The sequence below is a fragment of the Pogona vitticeps genome, chromosome 1 (assembly GCF_051106095.1).
Source record: "Pogona vitticeps strain Pit_001003342236 chromosome 1, PviZW2.1, whole genome shotgun sequence".
Lineage (NCBI taxonomy): Eukaryota > Metazoa > Chordata > Lepidosauria > Squamata > Agamidae > Pogona > Pogona vitticeps.
In genome coordinates this window covers 248,743,354-248,756,602 of record NC_135783.1, presented here as the reverse complement: position 1 = coordinate 248,756,602, position 13,249 = coordinate 248,743,354, and the positions used below count along the sequence as shown (strand labels likewise).

Below are 13,249 nucleotides of genomic sequence, written 5' to 3'. Positions count from 1 at the left end.
GGAGAAAATAATGAGGAAAAAAACTGATGACTGAAAGGGGGTGCTGTGGCTGGAGGCCGAGCGAGGGGAAAGGGAAAAAGTACTTGGCACCAAGATACTTATACTGGTGGGACGGGCATAGTCTAATGTGTTCATTGCTACCGCAGAATCACTAAAATCTTCAAATGATGTTTCGCGCAGGCGTGAATCACCCAGGGTGTGATTCAGAGGCCACGAAGAAGAACATTAAGTTTCATTAGTTTTATAGTAGATTCACCCCTGGTTCCTGGTGTGGTATTTATTATGTGACTATGTTTGGTGAACTTGTATCTGTCAGGTTTTAATGTGTTTTTAAGCTAAAAACAAAAACTGAAGAATAGATTACAGTAGAATCACGATATCCATGGGGGATCAGTTCCAAAAGTGCAGGTATTAAACACTATCTATTGCATAGTCTTTGGTTACCTCTAGTGGCCAATTCTGGTAGTACATATTGAAAAGACAGTGGTGCCTCGCAAGACAAATGCCTCACAGGACAAAAAACACGCAAGACAAATGGTTTTGGCAATGGAGGGGGGGGGGTTGATGACTCGCAAGACAAATGTTCCTATAGCCATGCTTCGCAAGATGAATGTTTTCCATTTTTTTGTTTCTGCCTCATGTTTGCTGATTTTTAAATGTTTTTCTATGTTTAAAAAGTTAGTTTTTTTGCTTGAAATTTTTGAAATCATTTGCACAATATGTATGGCTTTAAACAGCACTTAATAAACTCTTTGTAAACCAAAATTGACTTTGTTCTGACTTTTTTTGCCCATAGGAATGCATTAATTAGATTTCAATGCATTCCTATGGGAAAACGTGTTTTGCAAGATGAATTTATCGCAAGAGAACATTAACCGTGGAATGAATTAAAATTATCTTGTGAGGCACCACTGTATTTGGGGGTGGGGTTCTTTAATTTCAGGCAGCAGATAAGTGAAACTGATCCTGATCCTGTGGGTATCATGGTCATACTGTATTTTTACAATGTCTTTCTGTGAAAATTTACTTACTAAAACATGAATGCCATAATCACTCTATGTCAGTAACTGCATTTGCTTGTTCTACTGCCTATACAGATTTTTGCCAATGCTGTTGTCTGACATCCTAGGCAACTCCTTGGACTCTATGCAGTCATTTTCGCTTTCCCGTAGCTGTTTAAAAACAATTTCCCCTTATTTATGGTTCACTTTAACTTTCAGGCCTGTAGTAAAACCTCTCATGTTTTCTTTGGTGTGAAGGGTCTACTCAAAGACCTAGGAACTGGCATACCACTGCCACAACCCCAATTCCATCTGGTGCAAGCCAGAAAAACAAATACGTATACAAATATATATGACCATTTCACCCAATCTCTGTGTTCATTCACGTAGTGCCAATCAAGTGTACACACACATATGCACGGCTCATGGCAGATGACACTTAATGTGGTTACCTGGCATACATGTTCTAAGGCCTTTTCTCAGTCCCTGACATAGGTAAAATGCTCTTAGAGGTCACACATTTGACATTTTTCAAGCCATGTTCAGTTTTACAGATGGGAGCTTCGTATTCGTCTCTTGGGGGAGACCAATACAAAGCTTGCCAACACAGGTGGCCAGTCCGACTGGATCCTCCCCCCAAACTGGGTGTCCACTTACCATTTGCAATGCAGCACGCACAGCCATCATCCTTTGTGCTGCACCAATCACTGAAGTAGCCTGGCTGGAGCTACCTCACCTCCCTGCTCTGCTGACCCATTAGCAGCTGAGCAGGGAGGCTTGTCATCCTGCCCCCTCACTGGATTGGTCAGCAGTGCAGGGAGGAAGAGAAGCCCCAGCTCTGCTACTTCTGCAGCTGGCATGGCACAAAGGATGGCCACACACACCACAAGCGGTAAGTGGATACCTGGTTCAAGGGGAGGGTCCAATCAGACTGGCCACCTGTAGTGGTAAGCTTCGTATTCATCTTCCCCAGGAGACAAATACAACGTAACCATCTCTAATCATGACATATTACTATCTGAATTTCAAGCATTATATTGATGATAATCAGTATTCCGTTTTCTGTCCCACAACGTGTAAAGCTGCCATCTTCCTGTTCTTGTATTTCTTAAATCTTGTAAATTACTGTGCTTTTCCACTTGTTTTTACCATTTTTAGCCTCTTCTTAAATTCTAATTTTTGTGTTTTTTGTTCATTTACTTTGCAATCTTATACATGAGAATTCAGATGTAAATGCTATTTAATTCAGTGGAATTAAAGATACTGTATGTCTAAGATTACAGCCTTCATTTTCACAAGTTGGGTTCATTTTCATTCATTTTAAAAATAATTTGTATAGATGTTTGTGTAGATAATGCTAGTTAATACATCATCCTTGTTACCTCAACTGCTTTCAAAGAGATTTGTGAAGGCACTCATTTATCTTATGCATATTTTCTAGGAAGTCTGTGATCTCTTCTCTCTCATTTTTAAAGGACAATCTTATGTTATATAAATGTAGTGTATTATTTGCTGAAAGCCAGTAGTAACTTGCAACCACAGTGGACCCCTTGAAACGATGATATACCTAGGTGTTGGACTCACCAAATCCCAACTGATTCTACTACAGTTGCAACTTACAACTAGATTTCAGCTTTTTTTTTTACTGTAGCCTTCTTGTAACACTCACATTTCTTCTGAAAGATTGATCTTCTGCTTCGATCTCAACCATTACATATGTTTTCAGTTCTCTGAATAGTGTCTTTGATTACAGAATCAGAGTCAGAATAATATAGTCTGACCTCCTGTCAATGCCAGAAATTCATTATTATTTCTGATAAATAGCTATCAGCACCTTCCAAAGCAGTGTTTGTTGCATTGTACTGTCTGAAATAGCTGATATATACGTTAGGTGCAATCAAGTTGTGTCTGAGTTCTGGTGACTTTAATAGGGTTTCAAGGTATGTGAGATATTTAAGGAGTGGTTTACTATTTCCACCCCCCACTAATGGATTTCCATTGCTGAGCAAGGATTTGAATAAAATCTCCTGAATCTTAGTTCAATACTTTGTCCACTATACTGCACTGGCTCTCAGAACAGCTCATCGCAGTTCTTCCTAAAGTTTAGTCAAAATCTCCTTCCTTGTAATTTAAAACCTGTTGGTTTGGCTCATACTCTGCAGACAATGGAGAAAGATAAATTAACTTGCTGCATTCCTGCCATATTCTTACTTAATCCTTCATCATTAAAAGCAATGTTATTTGTAGTCTCTTGACCCACTCATATAACTCATCAGCTGTGAATTAATATCCTTTGCTCCTGTTATTTTTAGTGCATTCATATTGAGCTATGTCAGGTATGGGAAATAAGCACTCCTGCTGCTGGACTGCAACTATCCAATCTCCCACCACTGGCAATGCAGGATAGGGCTGATTGAACTTGCAGTCAAGCAACCTCTGGAGAATACAACATTCTCAATCCTAATGTTAGGGGCACATAATGGCCACTGAAATCAATGGATCAGGCTGTTTGTTTGGAAGCCAAAGTTCTCAAGCATCAGTCCTACTAAGTTTTGGATATTTGTGAATCAGAACCAGTCTTGTCACATTCTGTTTGCATAGCAATCACTTGGGTGATCGAATAGTCTTCCAATTAATACCATCTTGGCTGTTCGGTTGCCTGGTGCCTGTCTTCTTAACCTTGTGGTACCAAGTTAACCACAGATTTTTTCTGGGTCCCATGTATCATTTGCTTGACACATCATAATAGTTATTTACAGTATATTCTTTGACCCTCTTTTTGAGCAGTTGAACTATAGCTACTATTACACAGGCCAAACCATTCTTCAGAACTATCAGGATAGAGCAGGGGTCAGGGAACTTTTTTACCTTTTACCCACCCCCCACCCCAAATTTATGTACGCTGACATTACCCCCTTGATTCGAAAGGAAACCATACATTATTTGAATTAAAAATATTATTGAATCTACACAGGCTGTGTACCGAACTAGCAGGATGCACCAAATTTAATAAAGATGTGCACTATTTTTGCTGGAACACATTGCACTCCAGCCATGGTGTGGTATAGGGAGTAGTAAGGTGTCCAACGTTCCTAGCAAGTTGCATTAATTTTTTGCTAGCTTGCAGAGGATTTAATCATCACCAGAGTGGTGCTAGCAATGACATGCTTGCTAGAGATAGCCAACGCAGAATTGGGGGGGGGGGCTTCCCTACCTCTTTAATCATTCTATGTGTGGTGTGCAAAAAGAACAAACCAGGCTAAAGGTCATGTCACCCACCCTGGTGCCACAGCCCAATATCAAAGGACCAGTGTGCTTTTTTAATCATCATCAGTGGAAAACTCAGCAGTGGCCAGAGGACTGGAAAAGATCAGTCTACATCCCAATCCCAAAGAAGGGAGGTGACAAAGAATGCTCCAACTACCATACAATTGCACTCATTTCACACGCTAGCAAGGTTATGCTCAAAAGAGGAGAGTGCAAAAAATGGTCTGAAGCTCAACATCAAAAAAACTAAGATCATGGCCACTGGTCCCATCACCTCCTGGCAAATAGAAGGGGAAGATATGGAGGCAGTGACAGATTTTACTTTCTTGGGCTCCATGATCACTGCAGATGGGGACAGCAGCCACGAGATTCAAAGCCTGCTTCTTGGAAGAAAGCAATGATAAACCTAGACAGCACCTTAAAAAGCCACCCTTTCCCCCCACCTTAATTCAAAGTTTTGCTTGCCTGTTCATTTTCAGAGTTTTGAGTCAAGTCTCTCTCACTCCCTCTCTCACACATACACCCACCCACCTTCCCTCCATTTTCTCCCTTCATTTTGTACATTTAAATAAGCTTGATGAAGCCCTCGGTCTCTCGCACCTTTCTTCCCTCCTTTCCCTTGCTTGCTCCTTGATCCTCTCTATCCTTCTGCTTGTTTGCAGTCATTTCCGGAGGAAGCAGTCATTCAGAAGCGCCGGATTGATTGATTGCCCGGGGCCAATCCCCAGCTGTAACCAATTAGGGAGGCTTATCTCCCGATCTACTGAAAGAACGGAGCATTTAGAAGTGCCCTGCTGCAACAAAGGAAGTACAATTTGAGCTTTGGCTGCAGAGGGTGGGGGTGGGTGGGTGGGAGGGAGGGGGGTAGCACTCTGCTCATTACCCCCAGAATTTTCACTTTTACCCAATTTGGGGTAATTTACCCCTGGGATAGAGGGACTGGACTAGTAATACCTTGCCCAATCATGTTTCAACAACCATCTCATAGACTGAAAGATACAATATATGGAACTTCTATATACATATATATTTATATAATATGCTATAATAATTTTTATCTTTTTTTACAGCAATATTAGTAAATATCTTTCATACATAAGTATAAAAATTCACATGAGAATGGCACAAGTAGAGTGCTCAGAGTTCCCAAAATCATTCATGCTGGGGCAAGTAAGAGCAGGGATCTAACAGACAGCATTCCTGAAGAGGGCAAACAGGTGATTTTGTAAGTGACTAGTCTATGAACTCTGTGCTGCCTCTCTAGTGATTGCATACAAAGGCTGTCCAGAATACATGAATAGAAATTTGAGGACTACAAAATCAGATGAAATAGGTGAATACTGTCTCTAGTAGAGAGAAGATCAATTTGACTGAACCAGCAAAAAGCAGGAATCCACTGGTAAATACCTGGCTCCTGCCCCAGCAGAAGAGATAAAAAAAGAATGAAGCACAAAAGCAATGGTGGTTTCATACACAGAGGAGTTGTAACAGCTGTTTAAAGAAAGGAAAGGAACTTTCTGTACACAAACCTTACAGAATAACCAAAGGGAGGGGGGAGGTAATGCTTCTCATATAGACAAGAGCCCAAAATTCAGTGACAAAACTGCGTGCTTTACAATACTGACTCTACATAAGTGTCTCCCATCCACATAAGGAAACTGAGCATATGTGGGCATAAGGAGAAGGTGACCTGGCTTGTTACACCCATGTATGAATCTAGAAGCTAAGTAGGCAGTTAACATTACAGAAGTACCAACAGAAAGTTCAGGCTAATTTAAAGAACTATGAAAGACAATACCCCATCCCATCATGCTTGGGGTTCAGAAAAGTGGAGTCATGAAGAACATCTGGCCAATAATGAAAGATTGATGGGTATCATTCAACAAAAGGTGATAATCTAAAGTGGGATATGAATTTCTTGTAAAAACAACTGTTTTCTAGAACTGTAGCAATTTAGAACAGGGAAGCATGTGCATATTATGTGTTACAATTCTGATAAGACACTTTTATCCAAGATAGTGTCTGCCAGCAGGCACCTCTGATATGCTGATATCAACATAAATAATAATGATACTGTGTGTTGTAGTGCTCAACTGCATCTTCTGTGTAATAGCACTATACCCACTATACAGCCAAACTGGGCAAACACATGACAAACCATGCAATTTAAGTACCGATAATACAGTCCGAGTGCTCGCATAGCACTTTGAGCTGTGGTAGGATATTCAACATCTGAGTCTCATCAGTGTGGCCAATGTCCAGGAGCCTGAAGAAATGCTAATGCTTTTTGTCTTTACTGCATTTATATTTTCAGTATCACTCCAGCCAGTGTCTAGTCTCCAATTTCTTCTAGAGGTATGAGAGATTGGTTGAACCATCTTGTATCAAACAAAAAGTTATATAACAAAGAGTATGCTCACACTTAATAGAGAACTGAAGCATCAGGATCAAGGAGAGAAAAATGGCCTATATCTAGAACAAATAGAACAAGTACCTGACTGGGGCAGGAAACTGCTCTAGAAGTTGCTGCGGCAGAAATCAGTTGGAGGTTTATTTGTCCTGAAAACCATTAGTTGGCTTTGCTACTTTCAAAGAAAACTGCACCAGGGCTGTAATGTGGGAATTCTAGACAGAGCTTGCAGTTATACATTTAAACATACTGGCCAAAACCTGTCAAACAAAATAGCACATATAAGGAGACAAATGATCATACAAGCAGTTACTCTTTTTATCTTGACATCCAATGTGTGACTGGGTGTATGACTGCTCTGGATGTGGAGAGTGACAGCCAGCCCAGCTGTAGAGAAAGGGTCACTTGTGTGATTAATTGTTCAGTGACGATGCAGAATCCCAAGAGGACAAATAAATAATTCCAGTTTGCTAGGGGTAAAGTGAGAATTCTCAGTTTGGTGTTGTGGATAAAGTGGTCTACTGTAGGCTCTGGACAACAGGAGTGTATCCCCACTGGCTATGTAAACTCACTAGGGAGTGGAACTGGTAAAACCACTCTTTAAATATCTCACTTATCTTGAAAGTCCTATTAAGAACCTTATAACTAAGTCAGCTCTAACTTGACAGCACAGAACACACACACATGGTACAGCACAGGTATGTGTTGGCATCTCTGAAGATCTGGACTTTCAAGGTAGTTGACTAAATAATGGATCCTTTTAATGAGTCAATTTTGCTGCCAGTTGTAGATATGCATTTTGTGAGGAAACTAATTCTTTAGATTTGTTTGCTTCGGAGCAATACTTATGTGAGCTATTCTTGACAATAAGAAATGACGAAGAAAATATTAAAGATTTTAAAAAGATTTTTAAAAGGTAAGAGATTATATTTGTCTGTGATTATAAAATTGATAAACCCCCATGTATATGTTGATCTTGGTAGTCATTTGGGTTTTGAAACAGTTTGAACCATTTCAGACTAGTCCTGCAAGAAAGCCTCCAATCTGCTTTTGTAAAACTTTAGAATGTTGTTTATTTGTCTGAAAGAGTTCCAGTCTATAGCCATACTCAGAACTTAGGGTTCTAACAATACTTTGCATCTTCTGGTATTAGAAACAGAATTATTTATGTATTTAGGCAATTTTAAAAGAAATGGTTGTAAGAACTGGCCACAATATACAGTACTTAATGAGGATGTCTCCTAGGTCCATGTCACACATCATAAGATCACAGGAGATTCTATTCCCTGGAAAAGTAAAAATGCCAGCCTACTTCATCTGAAATATTAAAAAATGGCCTGGAAAAAGCATACTTTGAAAACTAAGTTCGGTGCTAAAAAGATTGTAATGTAGTGTAGTGAAGCATAAAGGGAACAAGTAAACTGAAATGTAATATTGATTTTGTTTCAGCTGGGAACAAGGCACAATCTGGACAGACTGCAAGAGTAGCTGCAGACTAATCAGATTTTGTATCAGGCTCAAGCCCTTAATAAAAAAGATGCTTTATTATTAGCATAGTAACTATGGAATACCTAATGACGTTTCAAAGAAGAAAGCAGGATGGTTGATACTGTCAAGCTGGGGATCTATCCAGATGATCAACAAAAAGGTTTTATTTTAGAGCCTTTGATCAGTCTACTGCAGTGCCACATGTACAGTTGGGTCCAGAATTTGGTATCTCCAGTTACAAAGGATCTTGGATAGAAAACCTTTGTTTAGTATACTGGAGAGCCATGACCAAAGCAGACCCTATTAAGACTTTTATAGATCAAAAAATGACCAAGACTAAAACAGCTTCACAGAGTCGCCCACATAAGACTTTATTGGTGGTGCCATATATGTGCAGTTTTAATCTAGCACATGTTACATAATATCCCAGTCTCAGCTAACAGGTAGAGGGATACCCAACCTTTTGTCTACTCCTTTCCCTCACCCCTTTTGGATGAAAAAACCTAAACAGCTGAGCCAATGAAATGGTGCCAACAGATGAAACAATGAAAGGAATGAAAGAAGGAATGTTTTTGTTTAGGAATGTTTTGTTTGTTTAGTTGATAGATCATACATATAGAGAGAGTTTTAATTGAATTGTGATGTACTGTCTAAAAACTAATTGAAAAGGAAAAAAGGATTCATAATGTGTTTAAAACCACATGAAAGCTATCGCCACAAATTCTGGCTTTCACTGCACTCACACCCAAGTGCATTGCATACTATTCTTACAGTAGTTTCATGTCCCAACCCAGAAGTGTTCAATTTTACCATGACATTGTATGTTTAACAGGGAAATTCAGAAAAAAGAATGGAAATGCCCATCATATGCAGCTCAGCTAGCAAGGTCACAATCTTTTGAAAGAGCAGGAGACACTGGTTGGCCACATTCAAACAGTTTTAAAAAGAAACATAATAAAACAAGCAAAATACATGAAATGACAATAAAATGGTGCTCAGCTTGGGCATGGCACTGTAGTGCAATAGCTTGATCCATCATTCACAGTCTGACCACCATTGAGATAACAAAATAAGACCTTTGTCAAGCAAAGCTGCATCAATAACGTTGTCATCTTTGAACTCTGCTTTCCAAGCCTAATGTAATCTCATCAGACCAGAAACTGCCTTCATTTAGTCTTGGTAGATTTTTGGAGACAGCATCAGCTGCACCCACAAATACAGTAGATAGATTTTATGCACACACATACACACCCCCACACCTTCTCCCAGACATTCCCACAACCCACAAGAATCAGGAAGATTCATTCAATTTATTTGTAAAGTGCTTTGAAGTTTAAAGCGCTCTCTAGGTGCTTAGTGTTAACACTGGTTGATGTCTGAATGCACAAGGATGTGTTCTTGCACAATGAATGGACTGCTTTGGTTGTGCCAGACCATCGAGCAGAAGGCGCCATTTGGTAAGCCTAACCAGCTGCAAGTCCCTGAAATCCCTGCACCTCCCCCAATTTCATCATAAAATCTGCACTTCATTATGTGCTTTCTTCAAAATTAATATCTGAAATTATCTGCAGCCACTCACATTTTCTAACTCTTCCTTTAGTGAAGAAGGATATTTTATCAACCTAGTTCTGGCTAACAGATTTAGAGTCACCAAAGATTTAGAGCCACCAAAGGGAATCAAAAACAAAATAAAATAAAACTTGCTTTTGTAGTTACCATAAAAACAGCCATCAGTTTTGAGCAAAACTTAAGACATTTCAAAATGATATTCAGAAGCTGGAAGTAATTCTTGCTCGCTATGAAGCTGCTGAAAACAGGAACTTGAAAACAGCTGAGCTACTGAACCATATTGGTTAAATTCTAAAAAATAAAACTAACAATTGGAAAACTACAATTTTATAAATTAAAACATCTTGCTTTTCTAATGCATTATCATTTCAAGGTAGAAAAAAGAGTTAACTCTTATGCTGCCATGTTGATTGCCAGCATTTAAATTAATAGGCTTCAACTTGCTAAAACCCTGCATACCGTATGATCGTTTACATGAACACAATGCGAATGTACAGTTTCACATGTGTGTGTTTACAGTCCAGTTCCATGCATGTTTACACAGAAGCACAGGAAAGGAAACATACTTCTATGTGGAAATAAATGTTGAGATATGCAAGAAAACAAATTAATTCTATCAAGCTTCCTTGAGTAACAGAAATAAGGTCGCCATTCTCAGCAACTTCCTGTGAATAAGCCCTTCCCTGAATACAGTGGGACTTGGATCTGGGTCAACATGCATAGAATGGCAATATTAGTTCCTAAAAGGGGCAGAAACCTACCCCTTCTCCTGCAGATCTCCACAACATGCAGGCTCCAAGCCACACAGGCAAAACACTAGTTGTTTATTGGAGTTCACCAGATACCAAGCTTCCTCTATTCTGGCAGCCTGTTTAAGGAGCTGAGGCTGCAAAGCCAGAGAATTTATGAAGGAAGTACCTGATGAGCTGCAATGCATAGCTAGTAAGCTGTGTATATAAAACGGGGACTGCATGCTGAACAGGCATGTATTACTTTTTCCACATTAAAGGTGTGTGATGTATTTTAGTACAATATATGACTTGAGGGTCTCATTATGTTTACACTCCTACGTTCACCAGTAGAAAATCCCTGCAATTTTACACAGTACCACCATACTGTCATGACTACTGAAAATCTACTGATCAGCATCAGATTGCAGGATACATGGCAAACTGCAATTTCATGAGCTGATGCCCACACAGCTGGGTGGTGTGGATAAGCCCCTGACGTTCAGGTGGATAAAGAGATGCATTCACAGAGGATTAATCATGTCATCTATTCTTATTTTCTATTAAGAATTTGGAGTAATACGTCCTGCCTAGCCTACTGTTACTTTGTGCCCCCATTTTGAGAGAGGGATTTAAAGGGGCTGAGAGAACATTCTTCTCACTCAGACAAGGATTTCCCATTTCTTCAATAAATAACTCCCCAAACACTGTAAACATACATAAGACTTCAACGTGCAGTAAAAGTTCATCTTGTCTTGGAACTCAGGGACAGACCAGTACTGGTCTGCCATGATACAGCAGATAAATGCAATATGAATGGGGACAAACCAACTTCAGTCACAAGCAGTTGGAGAATAATGAAGGCATTAGCAAGCTTCTTGAATTGCAAGAGCTAGTTTAAACAAATCAATGCATGCAGGCAGAGCTGAAAATTATATCAAGAGAGCAAGATTGTAAGATTGCTCATAGTGTTTTGGAAGCTGTGCAATGCTGTGAGACTCAAGGAATCTCTCACCCCTCCAGTGGGTGAGGAAATGTGGGAATGACCTTCAATTCTCTGGTACATGTAGGTTCTTTCTTCTCAGAAGAAGTCTAGTTATCACTGAACACAGAGCTAATTAGGGGAGCAATATACACAGCCCCATCCCAATTCTCACTGTACCCAGTCAAAGTTGGGAGAAGACTGGCTGCATTCCTCCAGAACACAGCTATAATGGCTATTAAACAGGAGTGTGTCAAATCAGAAATAACAATAAATCAGATGACAAGGATGAATAGGTGCTTGGGTCAGATATGACATACTAGTGCAACAGGGCCCAAAGTCACAATTTCCTTGATTTGGCCATGATTATAGAAACATTATTTGGCCCCTCAGCTTCTGTAACTCTGGTGCTCTAGCCTGCGGGCAGTAACTTCCTAGTTCAGCAGGAAAGGCATACAACCTGCCCTCTTGTTGAACAAATATGCTGAGGTAGGGAAACCAACCATCTCTTTTCTATGAACAAGGCCCTCAAAAGCAGCAGGCTATATTAGGCAGTGATTTTCTCTCTAACTGAACAACATGACCAAAGGTATGGCATCCTTCATTCTAACATCCTTTGTGGTGCCATTACTATACCACTTATGAAGGAACACCACCTTCCCCTATCCATCTTTCCCAATTCTCACCCGCCCAGTGACCAACTCCTACAAGTGTTATCTTCTGATTCACTTTATAGAACTGGATATTTGGGGCCCCTCTTCCTATACTAGAGGGCCGAGATCACAAGTTCTTCTTGTTTGGCAGGGCTGGTCATATTTCCAGTGGGAGTGGAAGTCCGAATTTTGTCACTGGCCAGGCATTCCTGGCTACTCATGCCTGTAGGAGTGATGTCCATAAGCTCTCCAGAAGAACTCAGAGGGAAAGAAGGAGAAACTGATATGCCTGAGGAGGGATCTGTTGAGCCTGCAAATAACCTGGGGGGCTTTGGGACTAAGTTGGGCTCATACTGTGCTCTTAGCAGGATCTCCTGATCACTGACCGACGTGGGCATCTCAGCAAAATCACTGGTGCTGTCTGATACCATCATGCAGTAGATGTCCTGAAAGGAGCTGCTTTTGCTGTCCAAGTTAAAGAGGCTATCTATAAATTCAGCAAACTCCAACACTTGGGGGCTGGGGTCATCACTGAGTCTTCCATTTTGAAGGGTCAGTTCCTCATGAGGAGTGAAGGAAACATGGTCAGTGTCACTGCCAGCCCCTTCATCACTGTATTGCCGCTGAGGAGTAGTGACTGCACTGTTGTGCCCTGTCTCAGGAGCCTGAGTCTCCTGAGAGTGTTTGGAGAGGCTGTCAGCAGCAAGCAGCTCTGTCCGTGAGCTGAGGGAGGGGTTCTCCTCAGGGATTGCTGGATCAATATAAAAACAGTGAGTCTCATCTTTTTCCATGACTGCATGGAGACTGGGTGAGCCACGGATGCTACGGAAACCAGAGGAACGCCTTGAATCAAAGCTGTAGATGGATTCATTATCAGACAGGCTCTCCATTGTAGCAAGAGGAGCACGCCGGTCCTGCAGTTCTACAGAAAGGCGCTCCTTGGTATCTAGAAGCAGGATCTCCAAAGAATCCTTCTGCACGGGGGACAGAAGCTTGGTGTCATAAAATCCTTCCAAACTGATTTCAGATTGAGCCTTGCTCCTGCAAAATGAGAATACAAAAATATGAGATACACAGAAAGCTACACGACAATCTCCTGGAAAAAGCCACAGAAAAGCACACCACAGACATGGCTCCTTGGTCATAGTATC

At 40.5% G+C, this 13,249-nt stretch overlaps 1 protein-coding gene across 6 annotated transcripts in view; it reads right to left on the bottom strand.

The window, feature by feature from the left end:
* Positions 1–5,276: 5,276 nt before the first annotated feature.
* DAGLA (diacylglycerol lipase alpha) overlaps positions 5,277–13,249 on the bottom strand; it is a 166,040-nt gene continuing 158,067 nt past the window's right edge. For 5 of the 6 annotated variants that reach the window (XM_072985529.2, XM_072985528.2, XM_072985530.2 and 2 more), the window contains one exon: positions 5,277–13,139. In XM_072985529.2, the coding sequence (XP_072841630.1) occupies positions 12,212–13,139 (928 nt within the window). In that variant the 3' untranslated portion in view covers positions 5,277–12,211. The remainder of the gene's footprint in view (positions 13,140–13,249) is intronic. The other variant, XR_012082376.2, reaches the window with a different exon arrangement.